Source organism: Myotis lucifugus, unplaced genomic scaffold (genome assembly GCF_000147115.1).
Source record: "Myotis lucifugus unplaced genomic scaffold, Myoluc2.0 scaffold_55, whole genome shotgun sequence".
NCBI lineage: Eukaryota > Metazoa > Chordata > Mammalia > Chiroptera > Vespertilionidae > Myotis > Myotis lucifugus.
This window is the reverse complement of record NW_005871103.1, coordinates 2,441,897-2,459,348: the sequence shown is the minus strand read 5'-3', so window position 1 is coordinate 2,459,348 and position 17,452 is coordinate 2,441,897. Positions and strand designations below refer to the sequence as shown.

At 48.3% G+C, this 17,452-nt stretch overlaps 1 protein-coding gene across 1 annotated transcript in view; it reads right to left on the bottom strand.

Annotated features, from left to right (window-relative positions):
• The window catches only part of ADAMTS9 (ADAM metallopeptidase with thrombospondin type 1 motif 9), a 162,070-nt gene that overhangs the window by 18,679 nt on the left and 125,939 nt on the right, over window positions 1–17,452 (bottom strand). Inside the window, 1 exon segment of the mRNA XM_023754048.1 lies at window positions 2,697–2,870. Coding sequence (XP_023609816.1) covers window positions 2,697–2,870 — 174 coding nt within the window.

Below are 17,452 nucleotides of genomic sequence, written 5' to 3'. Positions count from 1 at the left end.
GCCCTCCACCTAATTCCCTTCTCTCTTCTCTTCCTGGCTAGATATTATTGACTAACATGTTGCCTTTCTGCTTCTCTGTCTGTCTGTCTGTCTCTCAATCATGCAGTCATTAGCATGCATTAAAAATACCCAGAGGCACAGAAAAGGAGAAGAAACAAGTATCTTACTAGTGTCCCCCTCCATGATGGGACAGCTAATTGGTTATTTATTTTATACGCGGTTCAACCTCCCAGGCGAAGTATTTCATGTATTATTTAAAAATAAATCTGAATGACAATGAATTTCGTTTTGATGATATTTTTAGTCAAAGTCATCAAGTAACTGGCCGTCCCTTGTGACACCTTAGTTCAGGTGGGGTATGAGGACTGAGGCCACAGGCTCTCCGAGGGGGCCAGGGAAAGCCGGGACAGTCCAGCAGCGGCTGGTGTGCGCTGCTTCTCCGGGAGAGGGACCAAAGTGTCATCTTCCGCCCTCTGAAAGCCACAGCCCTGCTCCTTCCTCGCTCCCTGGGCTGCGCTTTAAGCCACGTGGCTTTCCTCCCTGAACTGCCTCCAGGGAGAAGGCTGTCCTTGAAGACCTGCCAGAGGCAGGAGGGGACAGGCCCAGCTGCGGGCACGCACAGCACAGCACAGCACTCCTTCCCGCAGGCTCCGGGCTTGTCCTGCTGCCTACGGTTCTTCCTTCTTTGGCAGCCGCTCTTCAAATGCCAAAGACCCCGCTGACGCCAGCCCGGGGAGTGTGAGGCCAGTCTAGGGAGTTTCACGTGTGGCAGACGGCTGAGGGCTGCCCTGTCCGAGCTGCGGGTTTAGCGTGTACCCAGCGCTTGCGTGCGGTGACCTCAGTGCGCGCGAATCCCAACAGGGCTGAGTGTCTGCCAAGGCGAGTCCTGAGAATCACCCACAGAGCAGCCCGGCCACGGATGGGGGGGGGACACAGTGGCGGACAGGCATCTGCTGATGGAACTGAACCCAAATATGGTAGGGTTTACTCGGAGGCCTCCGCTTCTCTGAAGAGGATCTGGAAGCACACACCCTGCCTCTGGCTCCTGAATGCGTTTCAGAGCAGAGCTCCGAGGGGGGGGGGGGGGAAGGCTCATCCCTGGGGGGGGGGTGGGGGGGGAGGAGGGACCAGCGCAGAGGGGGAGGGCCTACTGTTGATTCTCCCTGCTTTGGGGTCACCTGCTTGTCACGAATGTGGGTTGCTTTTCTAATTCGAAAACAACAGTAAAGTGAAACAATAAGAATGTGGGCTTCTGGCCTCAGGGATGCCTTCTGGCCCGACAGGGAAACGCACCAGCCCTAGGAATCTGCTTTTCTGATCTGGCCCCGGCGCCCAAAATTCAGGAGGCCGAGCTCAGAGAGGAGCCCAAGAGCCGTGGAGGGAATTCTGGCCCCATCCTTTGGCATCCTCCCCTCACAGGGCCCCTGCCCTGCGGTCCTGTGTGAAGTCCTGTCTCCAGCCCTCTAAACGTTGCTTGTACATTTGCAGATTTTTCAATCTATGACACATCTGAGAATTTGCAGATGTGTAGAAGACCTTTTTAAAAAATAAAATCTTCTCCTCATATTATCCTTTAGGGGTTAAGATTAGGTGTTAAAGCTATAGGAATAATGACTCAAGACTTAGAGACCACATTCTTCTAGCAGAATAACAACAACACACCACGGACTGGCTGAGGTGACTGGGAGTGGCCCGTGCACAACAGGAGGTTTGGCAGCACCCCTGGCCTCTACCAGATGGGACGAGCAACAGTGTCTCCAGACATTGCCCACTGTCCCCTGGGAGGGAGGCAGAGTGGCTGGGAGTAGGGAGGAGGATGGAGAGGCGGAGCTAGAAAAGACTTTAGGACCAACTTTCATAGAAACAATTCAACACACGCAGACCTGAAGAGCCCTGGCCGACAGTGAGCGCCTCTGCAGAACCCAGGTCCTTCCCTGTCACATCTCCAGATTCTTTAGGGCAAATAACACCTGGTTTCGATGCTATAGATCTGTCAGTGTTTGGAAATATCGTGAGGTTGGAAAATAGTAGAATCACGCTATTGTTACTGTTGTTAGATTAACGATAAAAAGTGTCCAGATCGGCAGTGTCTGCCGGAGGAGATAGTGAAACAGACCCTTGAGATTCCTTGGATATTATGGGAAATTATTTAGAGTTGTAAAATGGGCAACCCACATCGGGCCCAGGAATGTGTTTGGTTTGCCCCACACAATGTTTCAAACAAATAATTTGAGTCCCCATTTTAAAATTAGGAGACCTCAGCTAAAAACCCTGGTTGTGTCCTCTCTTGAAAGATCAGGTTTGGACCCACATTTCTGCACAGCCTCCGCGAGTGGGAGAGAACCATCCCATAGCACCCATATGCTAGTGTGCCGCAGTCTCCACCTCTCCCTGCTGCCTCCCAGGCACTAAGGCACTTTCTTATACTTAACTCTCTTCCGCACGGAGAGGCATCTTCTGCAGGTGCAGCCTCTGTTATAATGACTCCCTAATCATACCAGCAGGACATTGAAGTGAATCACAGAACCAAGACTTGAGGGGAGCTCCCCATCTCATGCACCTTCCCCCATACGCACATGGGGGCCCTGGCCCGGGAAGGCGGACGGACTTGTCTGAGAACTGTGCTCAGGGGCATCCCTGCCCTCACCACCCTGTTTCCCTCAGGCCATTGCTGACCACTGAATCCCAGGACGCACCTCCGACCACTCTCCTGTGATCCAGATGTACTCGCAGGGCTGCAAACTACAGCTCTCACGGTCCGCAGGCCGCTTGCTGGGGTCGCAGTGCCCGCCGTGCACCTCGCCGCCTTTGTCCTCATCCACACACAGCACCCTGCGGTACCTGGTTCCTTCGCCACAGGTCCTGGTGCACTGCCAAAGACAAGCAAAGGGGGCTGGTGTGCAAGGGTATGGAACAGTGATGTCCTGTTATCATATATGTGATATGCTACCTACTGTGTATAGAAGGAGAGCTGCTTGCTCGTTTCCCTGGCCAGCACCCCTTTAAGACTGAGACCCTGGGATGAGCAGGGGTTACCCGCAGCAGCCGGTGTGCGGCTGCCCGCAGCAGGAATGGGATGGGGATGATGAATTTCAGGTCTGCGAAGACCTGACGGTCTGTTTACTTCGAACACCTACACTGCTCAAATATGGAATGTATTTAAAACAATGGCCAAATGGTTTTCAAACTATTATTTAGTCACTTCCCTGACTCAAGAGGTGACTGAATACTTCTTAAGTCAGGAAAGTCATTACCTGTCCACGCGGCCCATTTCATCTAAAACCAGGACTAAATGGCTCTCTGCGGGTTCCAGCCTCTCTTCCTGGTGGCCCATTGCAGGCAGCAGGGAGGACAAGTTTCATTTCTCACCAGTGACCCCTCCAGGCCTCGAGGAGAGCTCTCCTATGGCCCTACGGCCCTTTCTTCTCCAGGTGACCTGCTCATCTGGTCATTCAGCAAATATTCACCACATTCCTGCTCAGGGCCAGGCCCTGGGCCGGTTCTGGGTGACTGAGAGTGGACAGGGTGGTGCGGCCCCTGCTCTCCCAGAGGAGCGCGTGTATTTCAGTAGCAAAGCCAGGCGTGACCGGCTGAGGGAGCCGGGGAGTGAGCGAGCAGGTGCTATGATCTCCATTTTCAGACGAAGAAACGGGGACCTAGAAAGCCCATATAATTTGCTCCAGGTCACACTTCTCTCTGTGAGGAGGAGGGACTGATCATTGTATTCCCAGGAACCAAGCGAGGAAACAGAGCAGCTGGTATGTGTTGTCCTGGGATGACCTATCTCTATGCTGTCCATTTGAGTTCGGGAGCCAATTTCACTCAAAATTCTTTCCTGAGAAAAATGGACAGATACATGCAAAAGAAGAGAAACCAGACCACTTTCTTACACCAGAATAAACTCCCAGTGGACTAAAAACTTAAACCTAAGACCCCCAAACCATAAAACCCCAGCAGAAAACATAGGCACTAAAATCTCTGACATTTCTCTTAGCAATTTGTTTTCTGATATATCTTCTTGGGCAAGGGAAACAAAAGAAAAAAATACACAAATGGGATTACAACAAACTAAGAAGTTTTTTCCCAGCAAAGGAAACCATCAACAAAACGAAAAGACCAATTACTAACTGGGAAGAGATATTTGCCAATGACACAACTGATAAAGGGTTAATCTTCAAAATTTATAAAGAATTTATACATCTAAACACCAAAAACACACACACACACACACACACACAAGCAATCCAATTAAAAAATGGGCAAAGGACATGAATAGACACTTCTTCAAAGAGGACATACAGATGGTTAATAGACATATGAAAAGATGCTCAATGTCACTAATTATCAGAGAAATGCAAATTAAAACCACAATGAGATATCACCTCACACCTGTCAGAATGGCTACCATCAATAAATCCACAAACAACAACGGCTGGCAAGGATGTGGAGAAAAGGGAACCCTCATGCACTGTTGGTGGGGATTCAGATTGGTGCAGTCACTATAGAAAACAGTGTGGAGTTTCCTCAAAAAATTAAAAATGGAACTGCCTTTTGACCCAGTGATCCCATTTCTGGAAATATATCCTAACAATCCTGAAACACCGATTCCAAAGGATATATGTACCCTTATGTTCATTGCAGTGTTATTTACAGTAGCCAAGATATGGAAGAAACCCAACTGCCCGTCAGCAGACGAGTGGATAAAAACATGGTGGTACATATATTCAATGGAATGTTACTTGGCCATAAAAAGAATGAAACCTTACCACTTGAGAGCATGAACAGACCTAGAGGGCATTATGCCCAGTGAAATGTCAGTCAGAAAAAGACAAATACCATATGATTTCACTTATATGTGGGGTCTAAAGAACAAAATAAACAAACAAAATAGAAACAGATTCATAGATACAGAGAACAGACTGATGGTTGCCAGATGGGAGAAGAGTTGGGCGACTGGGCAAATAAGATGAAGGGATTAATAAGTACTAATTGGTACAAAACAGTCCCGGAGATAGAACGTCCAACATAGGGAATACAGTCAACAATATTGTAATAACAGTGTGTGGTGCCAGGTGGGCACTGGAAATAATGAGGGGAACACTTTGTGAAGTATATGATGGTCTAACCACTATGCTGTACACCTGCAACTAATACAAAATAATATTGAATGTAAACTGTAATTGAAAAATACAATTTAAAATAAAGAAATTCTTTTCTGATATGCTTCTTGCCTCTCTCCCTCTTTCTCTCTCCTTCTCTCCCCTCCCCCTTTCTCTGGTAAAATAAGCATAACACAGCCATCTTAAAGTGTACAATTCAATGTCATTAAGTTACCCATAATGTTGTGCAATAATTACCCTATCTATCCAAAACATTTTTATTGCCCCAAAAGGAAACCCCGAGCCTGAGTCACCCCTCCCCACCCCCACTCTCCTCCCCTACGGCAACCACCGATCTGCTTTCTGGCTCTATGAGTTTGCCTATTCTGGGTATTTCATGTAAATCTAATTATCCAGTATGTGTCCTTTGGTGACTGGCTTCTTTCATTTAGCACAATGTTTTCAAGGTTATTCCATGCTAAGCATGTATCCTGTTTATGGCTGAATCATAGTCCAATGCATGGATATACCATGTTTGGTTCAAATGTTGATGGGTAAATAGGGGTAATTATTGCACAACATTGTGGGCAACTAGATGCTGTGGACATGCACGTACACCTGATTTCAATTCTTTCAGCTGCATTCCTGGGAGCAGAAATGCCGGGCCACATGTCTTCTGTGAGCTGCTTTGCTCTTCAAGATGCAGAAGGGATACATGGTGTGTTCTGGTAGCCCCTTATCATTTGCAAACTTAACTCGAAATTTATTCCTGCTGCTTGGAAGAAAACCTCAATGTCTAGAATGTGAAGTTATTTGTAATTTTTCTGGGGCACAAATATGAATAAAAATTACTATGAGATGAGCACAGAGGAGCAAATGGCTTCCAACCAGTGCGGGGGCTGGTGGGCCCGGGGTCTGGCTCAGTCCTGGTTCGGTGGTTTTGGGGTTTTCTGTGCCCCTGGAGGGTGCTGGGAATGACTGTGAAGTAATAATGTTTTTGTTTCTTCATTTAAGAAATGCCGAATAAGGTAGGGAGCCACCGAATGTTACAAAACACAACAAAAACGTGGTTAATCTGTGATGTGTAGGTATAGGCAGGAGAAATACTTAACTCCCCTCAGAAAAAGCAGTTCCCTAGAAATCAGGACTTGGTGGTCAGAGGATGAGGCTGAGCAGCGGCCTGCCCCAGGCCTCCCGGGCCCCATGCCTTCCCTAATCCGCAGGGCTTTCCTTGTGTCAATGAGTAACAGCTTAGAGCAGCAGCGCAAGGATTACTAAATCCCTTCTGCTAGGTAAGTGTTTCTCTCTTGGTTTTGAAGAATGTGTAACTGCCACCAAAGCTCGTTTGCCAGTGGCGGAAAAGGGAGTTGGAAACCTTACCTTGTGTCGAGGTAAGAACTGCCTAAACCTGTAGAGAATATTAATGAGATTCTTTGAGCCAAACTGACAATTGCCAAGAAGCAAAATCTCAATGGATGGAGAAAATGCTCTGGAGAAGGGCAGTTCTGCAGCTTATTTCATTCATCAGAATGAGAGGGGGAGGCGTAAGGAGGGCTACATGAACCCACTGTGTAGATTAGGGGGGTGGCAGCAAGCAAGGCGGGGAGCCTCGGGGAGAGAGAAAAGGCAAAATGGAGAAACACATGCTTCTTTTACACGGGTGGGTACAGGATAGATCATAATTCAATTCCCAGCGCACAGAGATGGTGTTCGGGGAGCAAGGTAACAGTGAGGGCTCTGTGGTCTCCGCTCTGGCAGGAACGAGGGTGAGCCCTGCAGGCCCGGGAGAAGAGATAAGCTGACATTCCAAGCTCTGTTATCTTAGATGCAGAAAGACCACAGCAGCTCAGTTAACGTAAAGAGTGACCTTTGTCAGGGAGGCTACAGGCCTGGGACGTGACTACCAGCCATGCCTCGCTTTGGGTTCGGAAGTTTTATGTCAGACCACCCCTGTGCTTACTGTAGGTCTCTGAGTTTGTGAGGCCGCGATGCGGGCCTCCCCTGAGCTGTCAGGTGTAGGGTGTGGCCCCCTTTTTGCCCACAATTGAGTATAACTTTTAGAAAAATGAAGGGGAGTAAGTAAGTGAGACGTGCGTGCTCTGGAAGGAGTCTGCAGACACTCCAGAGTCACAGCAGCTTGTCTGCTGGCGCCTGGACCCGAACCAGAGCTGAGGCGGGTGGTCGGAGCACCCCCAGCCCGTGCTTTTGGATGATCAGCCTTGGGTAACACCACTCCCCCTCTGATTTATGAACTCTTTTCTTTCTCCTGGAGAATGATCTAGAATGTCCTGAAAAACAGCTAGAAAGATCCACTAGCCTCATTATAATTCCAAAAGCTTTCCTCAAATTTCATGACAGCTTTTAGGATAAAGTACGCCGAGCGCCTAAGTCACAGCGCCAGCCGCCCGGACGCCCTGCCTCACTGATGCAGACAGCAAGCCACAGCGGCCGGGCTGCCCCGGGGCCGGCCACCGCCTCCCAGGCCGCGTGCCTTCCAATGCACAGAAATAAACGGGGGAACAACTTTCCAAATCCGAGGGCAAGACCTACAATAAATGGTTAAAGTACGATTTTATTTAGCCAGGCAGGTTGGCCACGGGGAAAGGTCTAAGAGGGGTTATTTGACACATTGGGTAGAAACTGTCTTTCTTTAAAGATTGTAATCAAGCTGCTTTCCACTTGATCTCTCTGTGGAGGACAGATCGGTCGCCCGCTCCCAGGGCCCCGCTATCCTTGTCAGACAGCGTGGGCTCAGACCCCCGCCAGACGACGTGGGCTCAGACCCCCGCCAGACAGTGTGGGCTCAGACCCCCACCAGACAGCGTGGGCACACACCCCCACCAGACAGTGTGGGCTCAGACCCCCACCAGACGGCGGGGACCAGGACAAACGGACAGCTTAGGAGCACGCGCTCTGTGTGCCGCGTGGAGGCCTGTGTGCTAAGGAGCAGTGCTGACCATCAGTTTATCTACATTCCTTTAAAGTGAAAAAAGAAAAAGCCGTCTTTAAAGGACCAAGAGGTTCTACTCTCAAAGCTCATGTTAAAGCCAGGAACGTGGACTTCAGACACGTTTACCCCAACATAGTCTATTTGCAGGGGAAAAGGCAGACACAAGGCTGTGGAGACATTTCATAGCTCTCAAGTCACTCACACTCTCAGGCAATATCGTCAATGGGCCCAATTCCGTGCTGGGCGCGGAGGTGCAGCCCTGACACCCTACCCGCCTCTGTCTTGGTCATGACACAGGTGGCTGCTCCCAGCCGGGGTCTCTGTCAGGACAGCAGGCAAACTGGTGGCCCTGGCATTCACGTTTCGGGCACCTTATGTGGCTGTGTGAGCAGATGTGGGCTCACAACAGACTGTGAGGGGGAAGGAGCCATGAGGTCCTCTGCATCTGTGACCGCGGCAGAGGACGGGGCAGGCTCCCACAGCTGGAGGGGTGCTGGGGGGCCACAGGCGGGGAGCAGGAGAGCAGGAGGCGGGGAGTGGCGGCCAGGGGAAGCTGGCCCTGGCCCAGGAAGGATTCCTCGTGCCTGAGGCTGGAGGTGAATGACATCAAGGGGAAGGGGGCTGGGTGACTAGAGCAGCTTGGGCTCGCTATAGCCTTCAGTCTGTGACAGGGACTCCCAAGGTGGGCCGCGGTCAGTCCGGAGGGGCTCACCAACCTCCTACAAGGCTCTGGAGAAAACCCAAACCCTCGCCCTGGGCTACAGGGCACGTCGTAAACCTGCCCCTCCTGCGCCCACCCTCATAGCGTCTGGTCCCCCACCCCCGCTCCTGTGATGCTACACTTTTCTGTACAAAGTTTGCATTCCTTTGAAGAGGAATCACCTCCGCTTGCCCTTCGCCCCCTGACCACCCTAGAGACGTAGGCCCGGCCTGTCATTCTCTCTCTCTCTCTCTCTCTCTCGCTCGCTCTCTCTCTCTCTCTGCGCCTCATTTCTTTCCGGCCACCGCACTGTTAACAATTGGCAACTTCATGTAACATGTTTGCTTGTTTTCTCTCTGTCAACTCCACCACGGCATTCCCGTAATTTCTACTACATCCTTAATGTCTAGTGCCTGGCGCTTTTCAGGTGCTTGATAAAGATTTGTGGAATCTACACTAATAAAAGAGAAAAATGGTAATTAGCGTACGACCGCTACCCTTCCCATTGGCTAATCAGCATATCCTTATGCAAATCAACTGCCAACCCCACTGGGGCCGGGGTTGCCGGCTGGCCTGCGTGGAGCGATGCCATGGCATCGGAGGGCGGGAGGGCCCGGGCACAGGCCAGGCGGCAACCCAGGAGGGCAGAGCTGGGGCGCAGGCCCAGCGGCAACCCCGGACACCCCAGAAGCCACCTGCCCGCCGCCCATGACCCTATCAGGTCCGGGCCACAGGCTGGCGTCCGTGTACAGCCACAGAAGCCGCCTGCCCGCCGTCCGTGACCCGATCCGGTCCCGGGTTTCAGGCCCTGGCCAGTGTATGGCTGCAGAAGCCGCCTGCCCACAGTGTGTGCAGCCGCAGAAACCTCCGGCTGGCGCCCGTGTGCAGTCTGCAGTCGCAGAAGCCTCCTGCCTGCCGCATCCGACTATGATCCACTGAGTTATGAGGCCAGAGAGCAAGGAGAACTTCCGCCCCTGAGTCAAAGTGGGGAGCGGAGGACACGGCCTCCCCTCCTAAAGTTGCCAAAGGACAGGACCTAACCTAAGCCACATCCTCTGAGAGAGCCAGGCAGGCACCACTGACCCTCTCTGCAGGCCGGGCCCCCCTCCCCCTTCCCCTGTCCCTGCACAGCTCCCATAGCTCCCCACTGGCTGAGTCAGGCACAACAGGTTTGCAGCCACAGGGGCGATTTAGCAGCTAATGAAAAATGCGAGAACGAACAAATGAAGCAGCTACTGCAGTGGGGAAAAGACGTTCATCAAATTCGTTGTCTCTGAGAAACTGAGGCAGCCAGCACAGGCCCCTGCACAGGATGAGGCTTCTGCTTCTAAAGAAATGTCCTGGGGTTAGAGGTGAGGGGGTGCTGCCCTTCCACTCTCTGAGCTCTCGGAGGAGTCTGTGCTCCCCCTCCTGGTATTCTTAACACCCAGAGACCCCTCCCCAATCCAGGGCAGGAATGTTCCACGCTGACCGCCTCCAGAAAGCAGAGAACAAAGGGGCACTTCTTGACTTCAAGCCTCTAAAGCAGTGGTTTTCAACCTTGGCTGCACATTAGAATCACCTGGGAATCTTTTTAAAATCCTGATTTCTGGGCCTCATCCTCTGGAAATTCTGTTTCTTTGTTATGGGGTAGAGCCACAACATTAGTAACAAAGGATGAGGCGCAGAAATCAGGATTTTAAAAAGATTCCCAGGTGATTCTAATGTGTAGCCAAGGTTGAGAACCACTGCTCTAAACAGACTTGACCACTGTGGGCAAAGACCTGCAGCTGAGAGGGGGCAGGTTCTGGGTGTCGAGGTCCAGAGCGTGGAAGACCTCCTGGGGGAGCAGTGGATCTGGAAGCCTGTGTGCTGGGTCAGAGACACCCCTGCCTCCCACCCTCCCCTGCCCTGCACATAGACGTGCCTGGACTGGGGTGAGGAGGAGAAGGAGAACTAGAGGGAAGGAACAGCGTGTTTGTTGGCGGCCATGTAAAAAGGACTGTGACCCTCCCCTCCCACTGAGTCACTCCCTAAGGCAGCAGGAGACGGAGGGTCTGAGAGCAGCCACACAGCTTTGTGGCCGTGACCAAGGCACCAAGATGATGTCCATGCAACGGGGCTGAGGAGGTGTCAGAGGACCTCACCCCAGAAAGCCCAATAGCTCTTTGTGTGAGAGAGAGAAGGTGGCAGGGAGGGATGAAGAGAGCGAATTGGACTCAAGAGGCCTCAAGGCCCAGATGAGGAGAATATACCAGGGGTCGGCATGGACTTGAGCTCTGAGGTGAGGGTCAGGTGAGGGTCAAGGGCACTGGGTGGGGGCCAGTCCAGACAGAAGACTGAGGTCCACATGTTCTTGACCCTGCTCGGTTCTTTGGCACCTCTGCCTGAGATATAAACTGTCTGACATGGAAGTACAACTCCAGAGAAGGGGGTGGGGAACCTAAGTTAAATAATATTTTGTTTTTGTTTTTTCACTTGGCAGAATGGGGGCTGAAGTTGAAGTTAGGTTTGGTTACTAAACAATAAAGAAAGCAACATTTCTTGCACACCCGACTGTGTGGTCTGAGTTTGCTGCTGCCTATAAACCGAGAAAAAGTTGTAAAATGAAGTACTAATCTCTAGAGTTTAGGTCAGACCAAGGAGTAGTGCCACTCAGCCAGAAGCTGGCTCATGGCTGGCCAGTGCGGAGGTGGTGGCAGGAGCCTCTCCCACCTCCATGGCAGCACTAAGAATGTCTAACTAACAGTTTAGGCCCGATCCTTTGGGGGCCTAAGCCTTTAGTCGGACATCCCCCGAGGGCTCCCTGGCTACCAGAAGGATGTCTGACTGCAAGCTTAAGCCTGATCCCCTGGGGAGTGGGCCTAAGTCAACAGGTGGACATCCCCTAAGGGGTCCTGGACTGCAAATGGGCGCAGGCAGGGCTGAGGGACGCACCCCCCCCCCCCCCCGAGTGCACAAATTTTGTGCACCGGGCCTCTAGTGAATAATAAAGAGCTAATATCCGGCCCTTGTACACACATGAAAACCTGATCACTCCCTATTGGAAACTTGATGAAATCTTTGTAACCCCTGACCAAGGACCTGCTGCTCGTTTCTAACTTTCCTGGTCTAAGGCAATAGATAAACTTGGGAATCACTCCACAGCTGATCTCTATCAAAGTTCTTAGCCTCCAAGCCCCCGCCCTGGGCCAAACAGCTGTGAGATGGCAGCTTGCAAAGGCCACACATCCCCGAGCACAGAGCACAGCTTGTCCATGGCAATATGACAGGAAAACAAAACAGCTGTGCTTACAGGAACACAGGAATTTGCCTGCCTGTTCTAAAAGACATTCTAAAGATTTAAAGAAGAAAGGCCAACCATGAGCAGGCGTTGTTCTATAATTCCTTCCTTCCTTCCAACATCTTCTTGTCCCTCCATTCATTTTATTCATTCAACAGGTGCCTTCAGTGCTCGAGGTACTGTGCTAAATGCCGGGGAAACCCTGGTGAGTAAACTCTCTGACCCCAGACAGCTGATAACCTAGATAAGGAAAACAGGCCACACTTCAGAGAGCTAACTGCGGGAGCAGAGTGTTTTCAGGCTGCTGTGGGGAGGGCATCTGACTCAGTCCTGAGTGTGGAGGGGTGATCAGCACAGGCTTCTGAGAGGAAGTGACCTCTGTGTGAGGCTTGAAGGACAACAAGGGTGACTGAAGCGAGGGAAGGAGCAGGGCAGCCTCGCTGAGACCCTGAGTTACTAGGGAGGAAAGAGAGTAGTCCAGGCAAAGAAGAAAAAAGGAAGTTTGCAAGTCCTGGGAGGTTTATTCCTTAATGCTGGGAGATGCACAACCCACGTGCTCACAGTTCAAATTTGACTGAAAGTTCTCTGAAAGCTATAAGAAATTGGTCAAATTATAATACTATTACTAAGTAAGTCCTTTGTGGTTGTAATTTTCAAAGGAATTGAAAAGTATTGTTTTCCTTTTTACAAATTCAAACAGCCTCCTGAGCATTATAAGTCTAAAGCAGTGGTTCTCAACCTGTGGGTCATGACCCCTTTGGGGGTGGAATGACCCTTTCACAGGGGTCGCCTAAGACCATCCTGCATATCAGATATTTACATTACGATCTCTTAACAGTAGCAACATTACAGTTATGAAGTAGCAACGAAAATAATTTTATGGTTGGGTCACAATATGAGGAACTGTATTTAAAGGGCCAGAAGGTTGAGAACTACTGGTCTAAAGTGAGTAAAACTGATCACTGAGAGGCCAAATATCTAGCCCAAAGTTGGCAGTGCCATTAAAAGCCCAGCATGGCAATGTGGAGGCCACCAGACTGAAGAGAAGCAGCGTGTGGAAGGTCTAGAACAGGGTGGGCAAACTTTTTGACTCGAGGGCCACAATGGGTTCTTAAACTGGACCGGAGGGCCGGAACAAAAGCATGGATGGAGTGTTTGTGTGAACTAATATAAATTCAAAGTAAACATCATTACATAAAAGGGTACGGTCTTTTTTTTTTTTTTAGTTTTATTCATTTCAAACGGGCGGGATCCGGCCCGTGGGCCGTAGTTTGCCCACGGCTGGTCTAGAATGTGCGAGCCCCTCACTTAGTCCCACTTAATCCTCAGTAGGACCCTTCCACCACGTCCGCCTATAGTCTCCACTTAGCAGATGAGCTAACTGGAGCCTAGAGACTGAAGTAGTTCCCCAGAGCCACGCATTGAATCATCTTTTGTTTACAACATGGTGCATCGAGGGCATAAACAAAACGAGACACAGATGTCATTTCCCTCTTCTCCTATTACTTTGCCCCACATCTGAAGGTCCAGGCTCTCCCCTATGGTATCCTGAAGGCACACTGACACCCTTCCTCCCCACACAGCCAACGGGCCTCGCAATAAACAAAGCGGCCCAGTGAGGTGCTCCAGCATCATCAAGACTCCCCAATCACCCGATCACAGGGCGTGGGTCTGATCATCAACCAACTGGACCAAGAATTTCATTTTTGGAAGCAGGTGGAGGTGGTCTCCCAGTACAGGGAATTCTACGTTGATGCCAATGGGGCAGTAAGAGGCTGGGCAAGCCCGTGAGAGGGAAATGAAATGATTCACATGGTACATGGAAGGCAGTGGAATATAAAGATTCGGAGCATATGCTCCAGAGGCCAGGCACTGGGCCTCAAACCGCAGCCTTACTACTTGGGAAATGCACGAACTTGGATGAATCAACCCAACCAGGCCTCAGGTTTCCTCACCTTTAAGTGAGGATGGAAAGTTAATGACTACATTAGAGTATGGAAAAAGTTGAATGAGGTTTTGCACACAGTGCTTGGTCCAGAGTTTAATAGACAATAAGATGCATGACCTTTTTAAGCATCACCAGTCTTAGGGCCTCTGCTCTATACAACTCGAGGGCATGCCCCTGTCCTTGCAGCCTATGGGAACAGCACACCCGGAGTGTGAAGTGCACATGTGTGGCTGTATAAAACATGATGATGATGCTATTGCGAACATGCAGGACTTGTGCTTCTCAAAGTGGATGCTTGGATTATTTCTCAAAAAGAGGAGGGTGCCACTTGCTATGTGTCTTGCATGAAATGCATCTTGCCAACAAACAGGCGAGTTTTAATAGTGCACAATGGGGAAGCAAAAGGGGAACATGCACATGCAAAAAGCAAGCAAGAGCTCTGAGCTGGTTGCCAGGGGCTGCTAATGGGAAGAGAACTCCTGTAAGGGGAGGTGGGGGAACCCAGCACATCCCGTTCTGTGGGCCTTGAGGCTGCGCCTTAGCATGCTCACTGACATCAGATCAAGGTGCCACTCAATGAGGGGAGCAAAGCCAAGGCACATGCCGGCCCCAAGGAGGTATCAGGTAAAATGTAGCAGCAGGGGGGTGGGGGGGGGGCGGGTGAGCGAGGAGGTGAGAGGAGTCCACAGGAAAGAGATGACTGCAAACAGTGGAACCCTCAGGAGGGCGAGTGAGAGAGGACAGGGCTGGAAGGCTCAATCCTCACCCATGTTAACACTGCAGTTCTGAAAAAAAAAATCCCATTTAAAATTGCATCAAAAAGAATAAAACAACTAATAATAAATTTATTCAAGGAGGTGAAAGATCAGCATGCTGAAAACTGTAAGACTCTGAAGAAAACACAAATAAATGAAAAGATATTCTGTGCTCATGGGCTGGAAGAATTAATACTATTAAAATGTCCACACTACCCAAAGCAATCTACAGATTCCATGTGATCTTATCAAAATTACGAAGGCATGTTTCACAAAAATAAAAAGAAATCCTAAAATTTGTATGGAAATTGAACCACAAAAGATGCCCTGATTGCCAAAACAATCTTGAGAAAGAAGAACAAAGTTGAAGGCATCATACTTCCTGATTTCAACCATATTACAAACCTATAGTAATCAAAACAGTAGGGTATTGGTATAAAAAAAAGGCAAAGATCAATGGAATAGAATAGAGAACCCAGAAATATATATATATAATCAGTTAATTTAGACAAAGGATCCAAGACTATACAAAAGGGAAAGAATAGTCTGTGCAATAATGGTGCTGGGAAACTGGATAGCTACATGCAAAAGAATGAAACTGGAATCCTATCTTATACCTTACACAAAAATCAATTAAAATGGATTAAAGACTTGAACATAACACCTGAAATCATAAAGCTCCCAGGAGAAAACATCATGGGTCAGTTTCTTGGCATTAGTCTTGGCAATGATTTTTTGGATTGACACCAAAACCAAAGGCAACAAAAGCAAAACTAAATAAGTAGGACTATATTAAACTGAAAATGAGCAAAGGACCTGAATAGACATTTCTCAAAAGAAGACAAACAAATGGCCAACAGACATATGAAAAGGTGGTCGACATCACTAATCATCAGGGAAATGTAAATCAAAACCACAATGAGATGCCACCTCACACCTGTTAGAATGGCTATCATCAATAAGACAAGAAATATCAAGTGTTGGCGGGGATGTGGAGAAAAGGGAACCCTCATGTGTGAATTGGTGCAGCCACTATGGAAAACAGTATGGAGGTTCCCCAACAAATTAAAAACAGAGCCATCATCTGACCCAGCAATTCCACTTCTGGGTATTTATCCTAAGGAAATAAAATCACTAACTCAAAAAAATATATGCACCCCCATGTCCATTGCATTATTTATAATAGCCAAGAAGTCATCTAAGTGTCCATTAACAGATTAATGGATAAAGAAAAGAATATATATACACACACACACACACACAATGGAATATATAATTCGGCCATGAAAAGGAAGGAAATTCTACCATCTGTGACAACATGGATGAACCTTGAGGGCATTATAGTGATATAAATCAGACAGAGGAAGACAAATACCGTATGACCTCACTTATATGTGGAATCTTTAAAAAAAAACCCAAACATAAATATAGAGAATAGATAGGTGATTGGCAGAGGTGGTGGGGTGGGGGGTTGGCGGGGGAATGGGTGAATGAGTGAAGCTGGTTGAAAGGTACAAACTTGAGCCCTGCTGGGTAGCTCAGTTGGTTTGAGTGTCATCCTAAAATGCTAAGGCTGTGGGTTTGATCCCTGGTCAACCAATGAACGCATAAATAAGTGGAACAAGAAATCAACGTTTGTCTCTCTCTCTCTTTAAAAATCAATCACAAAAAAAGGTAAGTCCTGGGTATGTAATGTACAGCTTGGTAACTATAGTTAAAATATCACATATTTAAAATTTGCTAAGAGAGTCTTAAAACTTCTGATCACAAGAAAAATAATTTATAAGTATGTGAGGTGATGACATTAACTATAATATAGCTATTTTTAATAACTAAACTTACTGTGGTAATTATACTGTAATATACACATATATCAAATCATTATGTTTTCACTGAAAATGAATACAATATTATATGCCATATATATCTCAATAAAATTGGAAAAAAGTGGCATTGTCACAGTATTTGTGTAAAATGATAATAAAAAAGAATGCAGTATAGTATCTCATAATGGTTTAAGAGGAAAAAAAAACTTGGGATCGAGTCTTGCTTCTTCCACTTGCTAGGTGTGTGGCACTTGGAGGAATGACATTGGCTCTCTGAATCTCAGTTTTCTTGACTGCAAAATGGGGTAGTGATAATAACACCCACTTTGTCTAGTGGTTGCAAAGATTAAGTGAGGTGATGAACATGAAGCACTTAGCCCAGTGCGGGGCACGATTTCTCCCTGTTCTAAAAACCATTCCTGGGGAGAACTTTCTGTCTTATTATCCATATCTGAACTTTTCACAGCATGCACTTTCTTTTTTAAAATTAAATTTACTGGGATAACATTGGTTGCTAACATTATATAAATGTCAGGTATACACCTTATAATCTGGCCTCTGTATACTGTATTGTGTGCTCACCACCCGAAGTCTAGTCTCCTTACGTCACCATATATTTGATCCCCTTTACCCTCCTTATCCCCCACCTCCTTCCCCTCGTCACACCATTCTGTCATCTCTATGGGTTCACTTTTTGTTTGTTTTTATTAACTTGTTGCTTTCAGCTTTATATTTCACATATCAGTGAAATCATATGGTTCTTGTACTTTTCCTTTTCCACCCGACTTATTTAGCTTAGCATAATACTCTCAAGATCCAACCATGTGTTCACAAATGGCAGTATTTCATCTTTTTTATGGCTAAGTCGTATTCCATTATATAACTGTAGGTTTACAGTTGTGAGTATGTGAA